A 16,884-nucleotide genomic window follows, 5' to 3' on the forward strand; every position below is an offset into this window, starting at 1 on the left:
GGAAAGTCATCTTCCTATTCTATTGGCAATCACCAAATGTGGCTTATGATCTGCAGTAAAGCAAGATAAAATACTCCCGGTAAAAAACAAGATATTGAATACACCCACATAAAAAGAGCAATACATAAAAACAGCAAGATAAGGAGCACCAAAACAAGTTGCTAGGTACTGAAAAGCAACATTGACAAAAGTAGGCTTATAAGAGACCAGAAAGACTGCAAGCTGTTGGCCATCATTTCTCCACTTATGCAATTCCCCTTAGAAGAATGCTAAGAAGCACCACTCGGAGGGGAATTCTGGGAGGTGGGAAATGGTGGCCAACAGCTGGAAAAGGGAACATTTCTGCCTCATAGGAATATAAGAAGCTGTTTTACAGAGTCAGACCATTGGTCCGTGTAGCTCAGTATTGTCTACACCAGGGATTCTCAACGTTGGGTCCCCAGATGTTTTTGGACTTCAGCTCCCATAATCCCCAGCCCTTGTGGCCTTTGGTTGGGGATCATGGGAGTTGAAGTCCAATAACACCTGGGGACCTAACCTTGAGAATCTCTGGTCTACAGTGACTGGTAGTGGATCTCTAAGGTTACAGGCAGGAGTGTCTCCCAGCACTACCTGGAGATACAGCCAGGGACTGAACCTGGGACCTTCTGCATGCAGATGCTCTTCCACTAAGCCAGGGCTTCTTAACCTTGGGCCCCCAGATGTTGGACTACAACTCCCAGAATCCCCAGACATGGCCTCTGTGGCTGGGGATTCTGGGAGTTGTAGTCCAACAACATCTGGGGGCCCAAGGTTAAGAAAAGGGGCCCAAGGTTAAGAAACCCTGCACTAAGCTATGGCCTCATCCCCCGGAGGAATATCTTGCAATGCTCACACACGTCTTCCATTCAAATGCAAACCAAGGTGGGCCCTGCTTAGCAAAGGGGACAATTCATGCTTGCTACCCCAAGACCAGATACCCACCAGGGGAACTGCTACCAGCTGCAAACCAGACAGTGGTGTAGAAAAGATCTCCACCAACCAACACTTCCCCAAATTTCAACTTGGCTCTAGTTAGGAACATAGGAAACTGCCATCTACTGAATCAGACCATTGATCCACTTAGCTTAGTATTGTCTACTCTGAGCGGCAGCGGCCCTCCAAGGTTTCAGACAGGATTTTTTCCCCGGTCCTACCTGGAAATGTTGGTGAAAACCTGGGACCTTCTTCATGCAAAGCAGATGCTCTACCTCTGAGGAACAGCCTCTAGTTCTTGATAGCCATGTGAGAAACGCAGCAGTGCGGCAATTGAAATGCCTTCATAATTTCAATGACTGGAAATCGGGGGTCACAAGGGAGGGATATTTTGGCTCTGCCCAAGAATACTGACCAATTCTGATAAAGAACAGAACATCTCCCCTTCTCCTATCAGCCTCTAATCTAGACATCAGAATCTGAACCATTGCAAAGAAGATCATACATTTCCATATGGCAGGGGTGGAGACTACCAATAAGACAACATTCCTTGAATACTTAAAGTCTTAAATCAGTAGTCTGGTTTCTTACAAAAATATGTATACAGAACAGTCTCATTAATTTCTTCTGTTTTTCTACACTCAGCAATTGGGTCTGATTGCTTGCTTGCTTTTGAAAAGGAGCTATCAGTTTTTGCAGATACAATCCTTACTTGTTGGGAAATGCTCTTCTAGCAGTAGGTAACGAGCCTAGAAACAAGCAGGTAGCATGGTGGATTGATTTAAATCAAGGTGATTTAAATCTACAATTTGAAGCACGAGTCAGGGAAAATCAAGGGGGAAAGGCAGATATAAATTTTAAAAAATGACAACATAATTCTGGCACTGAAATAAACTTGGTCAATAGTTGGTCACTATAGCCATAAAACATATTGAGTTATATCCCAAGTTCATAGCAACATAGGAAGCTGCCTTATACAAAGTCAGACCATTGGTCCAACTAACTCAGGATTGTCTACACAGACTGGCATCGGCTTCTCCAAATTTGCATTCAGGAGTCTCTCTTGGTTCTACCTTGGAGATGCCAGGAAGGAAGTTGGAACCTTCTGCCTGCAAGCATGCAGGAGCTCTTCCCAGAGCAGCTCCATCTCCGAAGGGGATTATTTTACAGTGTACTCTCCCATTTAAATGCAAACCAGGATAGACCCTGCTTAGAAAAGGGGACAATTCATGCCTGCTATGCAGTGGGGAAATGACTTGACTAGCAAGCCAGAGGTTGCCAGTTCGAATCCCTAATGGTATGTTTCCCAGACTATGGGAAACACCTATATCAGGCAGCAGCGATACAGGAAGATTCTGAAAGGCATCATCTCATACTGCGTGGGAAGAGGCAATGGCAAACACTTCCTGTATTCTACCAAAGACAACCACAGGGCTCTGTGGTCGCCAGGAGTCGAAACGGCACACTTCACCTTTACTACAAGACCAGCTCTCCTCCCATTGACGGAAAGTCCTTTCATTGTTGCGCAGACTTTTACTGATCCTCCACCCACCCACCCTCAGCCTCCCATGTTCCCTTAAAATGTGTTACTGATGGCTGGGACCCATCAGAACTTGGTGGCACGACCGTGGAGAGCTGCAAAGGGAAGTGGTGTGGGTGTGGGTGGGATCAGTGATAACCCCTCCCTCTTGAGCAGACGAAACGGCCTTCCATCCATGGCCTGTTCACACGGTCAGAAACTGGGAGGACAGATGCCCTTCCCGAGTTCAGGAGCTGGGTGTGCTCCCATGTTGTGTCCATACATGAGTGAAAAAGAAGGTGGGAGGCACGGGCAGTGATCGCCTGCTACGCGTCCGCTAGGTCAGAGGGCTCCATCCTACCCAGCAACTGTACCCAGAGGCACTACCCAGAGGGTTATTTCCCAGCCCTACCGGAAGATATTAGGGACAAGACCTGTGACCTTGACACAAACCATCCACTCTACCACTGAGCTCTGGCCCCTCCCCAGGCGTGGTTTAGACTCTCAGAGCTGGAAATGGCACACGTTAAAATGACACAAGATATGCTCATCTAGGTGTTTTGGAACAGAAAGAACTTAACATCATGAAAGGTGATGCTGATCTCAAGCAAGGGGGGGTGGTGGTGGCAGGCAAAAAGCCAAGTTCCACTCCCTTAGGCCTCAGGCTCATTGCAAAACATCGCAGTTGGAGAACAACGAACGTAACCTGCACATGCAAATAATGTGCTGAACATAGATAGGAAGAGCTGGAACATAGAGAGGATGAGGAGAGCTGGTCTTGTGGAAGCCAGCATGAATTGTCCCCTTTGCTAAGCAGGGTCCATCCTGGTTGCATTTAAATGGGAGACTCTGTGTGAGCCCTTTAAGAAATTCCGGTCAGGAGATGGGACCGCTCTGGGAAGAACACCTGTGCATGCTTGCATGCAGGAAGTTCCAAGTTCCCTCCCTGGCAGCATCTCCAAGATGGGGCTCAGAGAGACTCCTGCCTGCAACCTTGAAGCAGCCCCACTGCCAGTCTTTGTAGACAATACTGAGCTAAATAGAACAATGGTCTGACTCGGTAGAAGGCAGCTTCCTATATTCCTAAGCTGCCTTATACTGAGTCAGACCTTTGGTCTATCTAGTCCAGCATTGTCCACACCAGGGATTCCCAACCTTTGGTACTCCAACTGCCTGCTAACTGGGCAAAGAGGCACCTTTTTAACATGGCTGTTCGCTTTATTTAATAGGGGGAGAACAACTGGCCCTATCCACTCCCCACACAGTACCCCTCCAGTGACTGTTGCTGGGGTCTATCTTAGGTTTTTGATGTGTGTTTAAGATTGTGAGCCCTTTGGGGACAGGGAGCCATCTTTCATTATTATTTCTCTATGCAAACTGCTTTGGAAACTTGTTGAAAAGCGTTATATAAATTGTTGTTGTTGTTGAACTACAAATTGTGGCTGGGGGTGATGGGAGTTGTAGTTCAGCCCTTGGAGTACTTGTAGTTAAACCCTTGGAGGACCAAGGGTTGGGAACCACAGCTTTACACTGACAGGCAGGCGCTCTCCAAGGTTTTGGGTTTTTGTGTTGCAGATGCTAGGCTGAACCTGGGGCCTTCTGCATGCAAAGCAAATGCTTTCCCACTGAGTTATTAAGAGGAATACCTTACAGCGCTGCTCACAAGTAGTCACACATTCAAATGCAAACTAAGGCAGGCCCTGCTTAGCAAAGGGTGCAATTCACGCTTGCTGCCACCAGACCAAGCTCTCCACCTCCCACAACAGTTCATGTACTGCCCATGCTTTGCCTAAGAGCCTGGCAGCAAGTAGCTATGAATTTAGTTCGCAGACAGCAATACAAAATGAAGTGGTACTGAGACGGGTGGGTCTTCTTTTCAAAAGTGGGCAAATAGGAGCTGTATCCGATATCCAAGTCTTGCATGCATTGGATGCTGCTCTCTAAAGGGTTTGTTCCACTGCCTTGTGCCAGCAGTATGATCCATTATTATAAATCCCATCCAAAGAAGGGTGGGAGGAGAATTTTAGCAATTCAAGGTCTCTCTCTCTCTCTCTCTTTTACAAGCCTTGTGCTGTCTTGTAGCAGGAGCCAGTTGGCACCACACAGCTTTGTAAAAGTGGGGGAGGAGTTGGCCAGCTTGAAGGGAGATTAAAATGACTCAATACACCCACCAAACCAAACTTCCTATTGGAGGGTGTGACGGTCCTATTTTAGAACAGCATACAGCCACTGAGTCCAGGGGCATTATGGCATTCATGAGCAGCATTCTGTGCTACAGTTCCATGGAGGTGTGGAACAGCCACTGAATGAAGCCTTGGTCACTGAAATCAGCTTCCTTAAAAAATGCAAGTTTCTAGCCCCTTTCAAGATAGAAGAAGGAGCAGACTTCTACTCTGTTGCTTCTGAAGGCAGGACTAGGACCACTGGGTTGAAAATACAAGGAAGCAGATTCAGGCTAGCCATTAAAAGGAATTTCCTAACTGCCGGAATTGTTTGACGGTGGAACCATCTGCCACATGCAGTTGTGGGCTTTCCCTCACTGAAGGTTTCCAGACAGAGACTGGATGGTCATCTGTCAGGGGTGCTGTAGCAGATTCACAGTGCCTTTCATCAGCTACCATTCATGTGCCAGCTGCATCCCTTCTCAAAGAGAGATGACCTTTGTCAAGTTATTCATGCTTTAATAATAACATCCAGGCTGGATTACTGTAGTGTGCTGTGTGCAGGGCTGCCTTTGAAAAGTGTTTAGAAAGCCGCAACAGGTGTGGAACGCCACAGCCGGATTACTGAGTTCTGCACAGATGCGGAACTAGTACTGACCAATTGGTACTGACTGCCACACGTCAAAACGCAGCCGTGTTTTAAAGACATCTCCACTAGTTCCCAGTTTGTCCCCAGCTCAGTTCAGAGTGTTGTTTTCACCTAAAGGGCTCTAAATGAACACAAGAGGCTGCCTTATACAGTGTCAGAACATCAGAACATCCAGTTCAGTCTGGTCTACAGACTGGCAACCTCTCCAAGGTTTCAGGCAGGAGTCTTTCTCAGCCCTACCTGGAGATGCTCCCTGAGACTGAACCTGGAAACCTCTGCATACAAAGCAGATGCTCTGCCACTGAGCTACAGCCCCATCCCCTAAGAGGAATGTCTTAGATAATGCTCACATGTAGCCACCCATCCAACTGCCTACCTAGACAACCTGCTGCTCTGTTACAGTTATTGCTTTCCTTTCTTAGCTTACAGACTTTCTTATGCTGTTTTCTGCAACCACCGATGTTCTGTATGCATTTTTCGAAGTCACCTTGAGGGCTTCTTAAAGAGAAAGGTGAACTATGAGTTCTGCAAACAAACATTGGCTTTGTCTTTCTGTACTCGTGAGAGACATTCACACACTGAGCAGCCAGCCTCTACAGGGCCAGGTGAGACCTTACTGACCCCTTGTGCCGCCTAACAGGTGCCGAACCAGCTGCAGTACTTCTGCCTGACCATCTGCACTGGTGGTGCTCAAGAGCAATGGACAGCAGATCAGCAGCTCCCTCTTCTAGCAAAGGGGCACTAACCGGGCTGTCCTTAGGGAGTCCTGGAGGGTTGCAGGGCCTGGGGCAAATCAGCCCGTGCGGGACCCCCTTTCAGGTAATTTTAATGAGGGTTAAGGGAGTGGGGGCCCCGGGTGGGGGCCCTGCTCCTGAAAGACAGCTTTGGGCACTGAGTACATGGCTACCAGATCCTGGCACTTTGCCCTTTTAAATGATCAGTGGCGCATTGAAAGAGGATCCTTTACACACACACTACTGTGCTACTCTAGCTGAAAGCAGAGATCTAGTGCGGATCCCTGGGGTAATTGCAAAGGTAACACACAACGGCTTCAGGAAAGAGCACATGCATGAAACTGCCATAAGAAAACTGGGCGGAGCCTGCTTTTGCATCTCCCCCTACTTTCTGCTCCGGAAAGCTTCCGGACACCGCCCTAATGCTTTAATTCCTGTACCTGATATTTTGTCTTCCTTCCTATCTTGCTTAGACTTGCTCTCTTGGCTTGCAGTCCCATCCTGCTGATGGCACAATCTCATTTCTCAGGCTCCAGCCCAGCACACATTCCTGATTCTGACTTTGGATTAACTCTTGGCCTGGCCTCCCGTTCCGACTCTCTGGCTCTTGTGCACGTTTTGGCTGCAGACGGCTTCAGAGCAATGTGAATCAGCAAAGCCCATTCCCAACAAAAAGTAAACGATACAAAAGCAACAAAATCCTGGGGAAAGATGTGGGAGACATTCCACAGAGCCACTACCAGACAGTTCCGTGCTGGACAAGAAGTAGACCGCAAGCAATTTATTTTATGGACTGCATTCGCAAAGGCACACAGAGAGCGTTTCCAGATCTTTGACAAACACAATGGTTGCATCATGGTAAGGCTGCTCGAGTCATGCTCTAAGATGAGCAGCTCAGTGGTCGTATTCACTCAAACAGGACTGGCCCCTCCACTAGGCAGACCCAGGTAGTTGCCTAGGGCACCAATTCTTGGGGGCGCCTAAAGAGTGCCCGAATATAGCACTGCCCATTATTCTCTCTCTCCCTCTTGCATTGCGCCCCTGAAGTACTGCACAGTGGTGTAAGAATGCAATATGTAATATTGTACCCTGCACCCCGCTAAAGGGCCTGCACATTCTGCACCCCAAAATACAGAGCCTTCTTTGCTCATTGCATCTCAACCCCCAACAAACAGCTAGTCTCATAAGCTGCACTCCCTCTCTTGACTCAGCATTCATTTCCCAAAAGAAATGGTCTCAGACTGGATTTCCAGATCAACAGCAGCATCATATCCTCTCTGAAATGTTAAGAGTTTTGCCCTCATAATAGACTGGGAACTCTCACCCACTGTATCCTCAAACCCGCATGGGCTAGTCATTTGTTGGTCATCCGCGCAGGCAGATCATTCAGCCTCACAAATGAGCAGGTTAAAGCCGGGAGTCCGCACTTATCGGCTGAGAGAGGGAGGCAAAAACCCTAGGGCTGACCCTGCATTAAAACTGTTTACGCAGCTGTGGGAGGATACCTGAAAAGATGGAAGGCAGAGCAGTAAAGAGCAATGGAAAAACAAAAGGACAGAGAGGTGATTTAGCAGTTTGAAAGTGTCATGAGAGTTCTCTCTCCTGCTTGCATAAGAAATTGCATAAATGGATGCAAATCCATTTGTACTTGACTACTGGAATGCACTCTTTGTAGGGCTGCCCTTGTGCATAGTCCAGAAACTGCCTTTAGTATTTTTGGCAACCAGGTTAGTCTCTCGGGTGACCTGGAGAGACTGCATTACTCCTGTATTTCTACCATTTGCTTTTTCCTTTCTTTCTTTTTTTAAGCAAGAAGGATGTCTGAAACCTTACAGTTAGGTGATTGGGAGAAACAAGAACGGCACAACAAAACGATAGAACAGACTCACATTATTGCTGCAGGTTTTATATCGAATATTCCTCCCTTCACAGTTCCTGAGGAAAAAACACAAGATTTGAATGCCATGACTAAGCGAAAGGAACACTAAAAAACGATTGTTTCCCGTAAACTATTTGCCTGAATACTGGATATGTGTTATTGCTTCTCAGATTTAATGCTGTTTGGAAGACAACTGGGACAGTGTGACTGACTGATGAGGCAGTTACAGCTTTTGCTATTAGGTCCACATCTGTGCAAAGTCCCAACCTGTTAAGACATTTCTGAACTATTATGCACCAAAATGTGATATAGTTTACCAGCAGCCTGCTCTGACAAATGATTTGCACGATGAATAATAGAGAACTCTGAACTGTGCCAAGCCAGTTATTCATGAGCAAAGCATTCGGGCTGTGATCCATACCTCTGTGTATGGGGAGGCCAAGCACAGAGGCTCTGCCCAGGTGGGACAGGAAGCCGGAAAGGAAGCGGTAGAGGGCAGTAAAGGGTGAGGAATGGGAAGGCAGAGATTGGCCACTCCAGGACAAGGGCTTTTTTTTTAATGGTACGGGTGGGTGTGGGTGTGGAGAGGGGTGGCAATTACCCCAGGCCCCACACAGGGAGGGCCCCATTTATGGTCCAGTATCTGAAACCATCAGATCAATCCTTTTCATTCAAGGCAGTAAACCTAATCAGTTAAACTATAACCACAGGATCGAGAATCGTTTCAGTATTTTCGGTGCTGACATCGACACAGGATGCAGCAGATGACCTGCTCCACCTCCTTACGCATGTGGCGGAATGTCAGGGTGGTGCAGATGTGCAAGAACACTGTTGTGCAAACGCAAAACCGAGCAAACTGAGTTGTGTGTTTTAGAGGCTGGACGGCCATCTGGACATTTCTTGCACTGAACCAGAGATTGGAATAAAAGGCCTTCATGGCCTTTGGAGACATTTTGTGATTCATCCTTATGTATTGTAATCTCTTCTTTACACTGGTTTAAAATTCCCTTGTACGGAAACACATTTCAATGCATGGGGCTCAGGTCGCGAGTTGCAAGACAGAATGAATAACCCTCCCCTGGTTTGCATCATTCATAACTTTTTAAAGTGTAGCATGAACCACCAACCTGCCATTCAAACACCTCCGCAGGGAGTAGGACGCCCCGCCGCCGCAGGTCCGCGAGCAATCGCTCCATGCACCCCAGGCATCCCAGCCACCTTCTTTATCTTCATCAGACTGAGCAATTCTTGAGGTCTGGAAACATGACAGAAAGAAAAGTAACTCAGCAGTCTAGGAAAGCTGCATATTTTGCAAATCCGTTTCACCGGTTCTTGACCCTGGGGAGATTCCTGGTCTGGTGGTAATAAGCAAAGCGATGCATGTTTCAAAGCAAATTATTATGTCAACGGGGGCGGGGGGGGGGAGAAGAAGTGATATATTTACAAGTGGAAAGGGTTGGTTCAGAAATATCTCTGCTTTGAAAAATAAATGTGGTTTCAAAACACTTTTTCTCCTCTTGCCTAACTTAATTTTATGCAGTTCCTTTGGGACCTTCTGAACTCGACGGTGAGCATCAGACCTTGAAAAAGACCCTTTTCCCTCACGGATGTGCAAAATGATGTAAAACTGCTGAATTGGAGGAGTTAGTCTAGTAAAAGCTTTAGAAAAAAGGTAACATCACAGAAGCCGCTAGAATATTTTTTTGCTTCTACTGCTGCATGATGTAGCATTTTTCATTGTAAGGTCCAGGGGCCAGTGGCAGCCCCCAGACTAATTGTTTATTGGGCCTGTGTGAAGCCCCCTGGTACTAGACAAAGACTACAATTCTCATAACCGGCAGCACTTCTGGACTCAATGCTGGCCACACCCCCTGTGTTGATGTGCTTCTGACATGGACATGTGGGCGTAGTTAGGTCCAGAAGTGCCATCCATGGGAGTGGCGGGGGGGGGCGGCAGTCCCTAGACCTTCATGGCCCAGGAACATTTGTCCCCCTTCTTCCACAATGCCTATGTCACTACTACCTACTAGGTTGGTTGCCACTGGTTCATAAGAACAGCCCTGCTGGATCAGGCCCAAGGAAGCCTATCTAGTCCAGCAACCTCTTTCCCCCAGTGGCCCACCAGATGCCTCTGAGAAGCCCACAGGCAAGAGGTGAGGGCATGCCCCATCTCCTGCTGTTGCTTTCCTACAACTGGTATTTAGAGGCATCTTTCCTCTGAGGCTGGAGGTGGCCTATAGCCATCAGACTAGTAGCCATTGATAGACCTGGCCTCCATGAATTTATCTAAGCCCCTTTTAAAGCCGCCCAAGCTGGTGGCCATCACCACATCCCCTGGCAGAGAATTCCACAGAGTAATAATGCACTGTATGAAAAAGTACCTTCCTTTTGTCTGTCCTAAACCTCCCAGCCTTCAGTTTCATGGGATGACCCTTGGTTCTCATGAGGGAGAAAATTTCTCTCTATCTACTCTCTCTGCTCCATGCATAATTTTGTACACTTCTCTATCATGTCTCCACACAGTCACCTCTTTTCTATACTAAAAAGCCCCAGGTGCTGTAGCCTTGCCTCATAAGGAAGGTGCTCCAGGACTCTGATCCCCTTGGTTGCCCACTTCTGCACTTTCCTCAGGTTTTGCACTTCAGCTAGGTCAATACTGTCTACCTCGACTGGCAAAGGCTCTTCAGAGTTCCAGACTGCGGCCTTGCCCAGCTTTACCCGGAGATACCAGAGACTGAACCTGTGTGCCTTTGGCACAGAGGGCAGCAAGTAGTGCTTGACCACTGCAGCCCCATCCACAAATGAGCCTCACCCCTCACTCACCTCGCCTTGCTATCTAAGATCTTTCTAAACTGGAGAGGGGAAAGGCTGAATCTGGGACACACGTGCAAAGCATATGTTTTGCCACTGGAGACTCGTTACAGCAACCCGGACCCTCCCCCATTCCCAATGTTTCAGGGGCATCTGGAAGATTCTGGATTCGCTGCCAACCACTCTCTGCAGTTTTTTCCTGACAGCTCCTGCAGGGCAGTGAGGTGGTGTTAATGAAAACACTGGTGGCACCCAAAAACCTTGGCCATTCTCTCTCTCTCTCTCTCTCTCTCTCTTTCTAGAAATAGGTTTGGATCGCCTCCTCTTGAAGCTGCCGTTTTTAAAACAGAGTAACCCCCTTTCAAAATGTGTAATCTGCATTCTACAGCTATGCAGAAAATTGTCCAAAGCTATATAGAAAAATGATCTGTTTATTTTTGCCTATGCCTTTGGCAAAGGAGCTAGGGAATGCGGGTGGTAAAAGGACCAGGAAGAGAACGGGCAGATGCAGGCCCACGCCTGTTGCTGCCTTAGGGATACTGAAATGTCTCTATTCTATGTCCAGGATAGGCGATGACAATTCTAGTTTTGAAATGTATTCATTTCTAGGTCTGTTTTGGGGCCAAACAAAAAGCCATCTCAATCATATTTTTTAAATTTACATTCATTCATTCATTCAGTTTATATACTGCCCATCCCAGAATGGCTCAGGGCAGTTCACATTAAAAAAAATTAAACCAAAACATAAAATAAAAGCAGTTAAAATAGTAACATTAAACTCATTTTTAAAACCGATTAAATATTATTAAAAGCTGTGCTGAAAAGATGGGTCTTTAGGACTCTATTGAAGGCCTCTAAAGATAGTAAGCCTCTTATACCCACAGGGTGCACATTCCACAACCTAAGAGTGACCACTGAGAAAGCCTGATCCCATGTACCAGATGAAACAGCGGCACCTGGAGATGGAACTCTCCTGGAGCATTTACACGCAGGGATTCTACCCTGAATCTCCTTCAGAAGAGAGTGTGCGCGTTCACATGACAGCCAAACTTACCTCAAAGTCTCCTCGAAAGTCTTGGACTCACTCCACACACAAACCTGGCTTTGTGATGCGAATTCCAGTTTATCTTATGTCTAGTGGGGAGAGCAACTGGCCCTCTCCCACCCCCAGCACAGGACCTCCAGTGACTGTTGCTGGTGTTTATCTTATGTGTTTGTTTGTTTTAGATTGTGAGCCCTTTTGGGGACATGGAGCCATCTTATTTATATATAATTTCTCTGTAGAAACTACTTGGGAAACTTTTGTTGAAAAGCGGTATATAAATATTTGTATTAGTATCAGAGATCATCTCGTATTACATTTTTACAAAACCCTTAAATATTACAGATAGTGTCTGAAATGTGCAAAATGCATCCATAACAGAATCAGAAATTATGTCCAACAATTCTGATTCTGTTACCAATAAATTTCAGAAGCTAGCTATAATATTTAAGGGCTTTGTAAAAAAAAAAAAAAATGGCCTTATAGTAGGACATGTTCTCTTGCCAGTGAGTATATATATAGTATCAGCTTGAAAGTCTGCTTATGGCTACAGTCATTGAAGAAGTGGTAACATGCCTGATTCCATTATCCTTGGAATTGCTCCTCTGCTTCTCGTCTTCAGTCCAAAGTTCTGATAAATCTTTTAAAAACATTAAGTGCTGGGCCATCTAACTATTCAATTACTGTATTTAGCTCAACAGAATTTGAGACAACCCCCTTTAAAAATACAAGTTGTATTTACCCAAAAGGGAGAGGTCTCTGAATTTAAAACGAGGCCCCGATTTCTAACATTCAAACACTTGGAAAAACCCCAGTCTTGGATTCAGGTAAATACGGTAGCTGGAAACTGTATTTTTATAAGCAGCAACTACTTTTCCACAGCACGTGATGCAAGTTTGAAGAGCTGTTGCAGCCATCTTTATTGGATACCTTAATTTTGCTTTCACAGAAAAAAAATATGTTGACAAAGAGATTTGAGCTTGGCCTTAAGTGGCTTGGATTAAGTGGTACTGATGTCGTGAGATGTAACTGCACATAAAGAACACCTAATCATTAGGTTTTTTCCACAGGATTATGTTTCTAGCCCTTCCAGGCTTTTTTTATATGTTTCATGATCATAGCACTGTTCTGTGCAGTCACATAAACACTGAACTAACCAAAGTCATTCATGGTGATAACATTATGCACAGGGAGAATAAGAATATGGAAGCATATTCCAGATCCAAAGATCTATACACATATTTCCATGCACCCAAGACAGCTTTGTGCTTGCGTTTCTCAAAACTACTCACGCCAAAGCACGTTGGAAACTTCAGAGAAAAGTAGTAGTTCATTATATGGCACAAAGGCCTCCAACTGAAAGGGGGGAAACCCCACATCCATACAGGGTGTGAAAAATGGGCACATGGAAAATAGCTTTGGATCTATGCCACAGTCTTTTGACTGCTTGGAGTATAAAAGTTTAATTCCATTTTCATTGGGCAAATCTCACTGATGTAAGAAGAGCAGCCAATGCTGTGTTTTTAAAATGTGAATGAATGAAAACAGTAGATCAGGACCGCACAACATCAGTCCTCCAGCTGGTTTTCACTTATTTATGTATTTATTGTTCAATACCCATATTTTTCAATACCCAAGACACTGAAGTGGTAGATAGCTTCTGCCTTTTAGGATTGATGATCAACAGTAAAGGATCCAGCAGTCAAGAAATACACCACAGACTAGCACTTGGTAGGGTTGCAATGAAGGCCTTGGAAAGGATATTTAGATGCCGTGACATTTCTATACCTACAAAGATTAGAATCATTTGGACAATGGTTTTTCCCATGACACTCCATGGATGCAAAAGCTGGACTTTGAAGATGCAAGATAGAAAAATCATTGACGCTTGGAACTTTGGTGCTGGAGAAGACTTTTGAGGATACCATGGACAGCCAGGAAAACAAACCAATGGATCCTAGAACAAATCTATCCAGAATTTTCACTCAAGGCACAAATGACCAGGCTCAAACTATCATATTTCGGACACATTATGCAAAACCCCAGCTCCCTTGAGAAGTCCATAATGCTGGGGAAAGTTGAAGGAAAGAGCAGAGGACAACCAGCAGCAAGGTGGATGGACGATTACGACAGCAATGAATGCACCACTGAGGGACCTAAAAGGCCAAGTTGAAGACAGATCATCATGGAGAGAATCTATCTGTGTGGTCGCTAAGAGTTGACACCAACTTGATGGCACTTAATCAATCAATCACCCATATTTACCTGAATTGGACGACTCTGAATTTAAGATGACCTCCTGATTTCTAATATCAAAAATCTTGGGGGAAACTTAAGTCTTGGATTCAGGTGAATACAGTAATTGAACTTCAATTTATATACCACCTTTCAAAAAACTCATCCCAAGGCAGTTTACAAAAATGTTAATACAATAAAATTCCACGAAATCACATTAAAATGTTAAAATCAATTAAGACCATAAAACATAAATATACCAAAAAGCAACATTTTGGTAAAATCAAAAACAAGGACAGGTTGGTCAGAAAGGACAATTGGCAACCCTAAGGGGTAAAAGCCTGAACAAATAAAATCATTTTCAGTGGTTTTTAAAAAGCAGCCACAGACAGTAGAGAAGAGACACCCACTGGGAGAGCATTCCAGAGTTCTGAACTACAACTCCCAGTCAGTCAGTAAATTATGATCTTTGATCAATTACATATAACAAGTTGCAGATTAACAGGACAACTATTAGCATCCCTTCCAAAGATATATCCAGACCAACATACAGATTAACCTAATGAACATGTCAATCTATATTGTAATACAAATCAAGTACATATAAAAACTATAAAGTAAAATGAGATAATAACCTAACACACCTCAAATGAATCTTTATCGCTGCCATACAAAATTTAGATACCCAACGTGAAATGTTAACATAGCAATCAGAAAGGAGGCAAACAACATAAAACCTATCCGCATCACTGGGATATGTGTTTATAAGGGGAATAATAAATCTAAGACACAAATCTCGATAAAAGGAGCAATATAAAAGTACATGATCAATTGACTTGACATCCCCATCCCCACAGGGGCACAAACGCTCCAAATACAGGATTTTCTGGAACCTGCCCTCTAACACCACCAAAGGCAACACATCCAACCATGCCACGGTCAGAGTCATTCTATGTGTTGGTAATATCAGGTTATACAAACAATTAGCTGGCTTGTAAACAACCCTAGCATCTCCAGTCTGAGTATACCTAGGTTCCAGACTTAAATCTTTTTGATATTCCACATCAGCCACACACTGATTAATTAATTTAGCATTTTTGTAGCCCATAAATATACCAGTGACAATCCATATGTCTTAAGCTTTTCAGTAATAGAACTGGTCCAGTCAGAGGGATATTCATCACTAAGGAGCAAGGGCTACCCAGCAGGGCTGTCCTTATGGCTATTAATCATGATGGTTATGTGCAACGTCCATGTTTAGAGGCAATATATTTCTGAATACCAATTGCTGGGAGGAGTCAACGGCAACAGAGAGCTGTTGTCTTGTGCATGAGGTTCTCAGAAGCATTTGGTGGGCGCTGGACTTGATGGTCCTTGGGTCTGATCTAGAAGACCTTGGCTTAAGTTCTTATCTTTTGTAGGCTGGGTTCATGCATAATGCAGAAACAAAGAACCTGAGGTTCCCCTAGTCCAATATCTGGAAATAACCTGAAGTTGGCACAACAGACAACCACATATCTCGGTTTGTAGAAAGTAGCCAAGTTGAGCCAGAGGTACATCTCCCGCCAGGCCTCCCCAGCGAGGTCCCAGATGCTATCCCAGCCTGTACTGTGCCGTCTCACAGCCATTGGTCCTGATGGCAAAAGGGGTGGGCTCATGTGGAACGAACCAGGGATTCATGAACAGCGTGGCTTCAGACATTATGTGCACCTCAAGGAGAGCAGCACTTGGTTTGACAAGCCAATTCCAAATCTTGGTCACACATCTTGGTTTGGCGTCCCAAGAGTGTGAACCTCTGGTTCCTGCCTTGTCGCGGCTGAGACAGTCACAGGCGAGTCAATTGCCAACTTTGTAAGTAGGTTCCGCACCACTGTTTGTGAACCCACCCTTTACACAAGAGGCTAGTTTGCCCCACACTTTGTAAGGAGGAAAACGCTCTGCCCCAGGTATCAAAAGTATTGGCAATACTGCCTTAACGAAAGCCTTAAAAAAGTAAATTAGCAAAGTGGTTCTCAAGAACAGCCTCTAAACAAAACATTACTCTTCTGTGCTTGCCTGTAGCTTGCTATTGATTTAATTCCTAGCTGTGAACCCCCAGATTCTTCCCCATTCAAGCCATGCCCGCTTAGCTGATTTCTTCTGCCACCTTATTTGAATTTGGTTTCACAGCACAGGGAAATATAATATGTAGATTTGATGAAAGTTGACAGCTAGTAAATCAAATATTATTTTGCTAGTCAATTACCAGGCCAGCTCCAATGACTTTTAACTCTTTTCCCGTGGGACAAATGATCTGGCCTGGCTGGAGTTTAAGTCAACACTTGTAGGGCTTGGGTTAGTCAAATGATTGTGGAGAAGGATTGGCTAGAACAAATGGAGGCTTTGATCATCCTAAGGCAAGTCAGGCTTTTGGAATGTGATACCTTTCAGAACAAAGTTCTTATCTGCTCTGAATTTAATAGCTGAACAAAACTGTGCATTGTTTGGGGGTTCAAGGGAGTGAATTTGGGGTTCATGTGAACAAGTTAAGGATGATGCTTGTCAGTCTGCTCATCTACAAATGGGAGGAATTGTCCAAAGAAGCTGTCATGAGAACTGATTCATACATGCACGACTAACACTTGAGACTCGGGTTCATTCAGACACTGTCCTGGAGGAAATCCAATCAAAACAGGAGAGCAAGCTTGGATCCCTGTTCTCAACGTAGGAAGCTGCCTAATACTAGGGGTGTGCACGAACTGTTCGATGCGAACCAATTCGCCATGAACTGCGCCAGTTTGACAGTTTGATCGTGAACCGGACCAGGCTCCAGGAGAGATGGGCCAGTCCGCAACTGAACTGAACTGAGCCCAGTCCATGGCAGACCACTTTACCGCAGTTCAATGGTTCAAGGGGCTAG

General features: G+C 45.2%; 1 protein-coding gene across 4 annotated transcripts in view; it reads right to left on the reverse strand.

The window, feature by feature from the left end:
* ADAMTSL3 (ADAMTS like 3) overlaps positions 1 to 16,884 on the reverse strand; it is a 229,846-nt gene that overhangs the window by 125,993 nt on the left and 86,969 nt on the right. For all 4 annotated transcript variants that reach the window (XR_008311388.1, XM_053271888.1, XM_053271889.1 and 1 more), the window contains 2 exons: positions 9,025 to 9,152; positions 7,908 to 7,953 (listed from right to left, as the gene is read on the reverse strand). Coding sequence is in view for 3 of the 4 variants with exons in the window: in XM_053271888.1 (XP_053127863.1) it covers positions 7,908 to 7,953; positions 9,025 to 9,152 (174 nt within the window). In the remaining variant the exon portion in view is untranslated. The remainder of the gene's footprint in view (positions 1 to 7,907; positions 7,954 to 9,024; positions 9,153 to 16,884) is intronic.

This window comes from Hemicordylus capensis, chromosome 10 (assembly GCF_027244095.1).
Source record: "Hemicordylus capensis ecotype Gifberg chromosome 10, rHemCap1.1.pri, whole genome shotgun sequence".
In the NCBI taxonomy this organism is placed as follows: Eukaryota; Metazoa; Chordata; class Lepidosauria; order Squamata; family Cordylidae; genus Hemicordylus; species Hemicordylus capensis.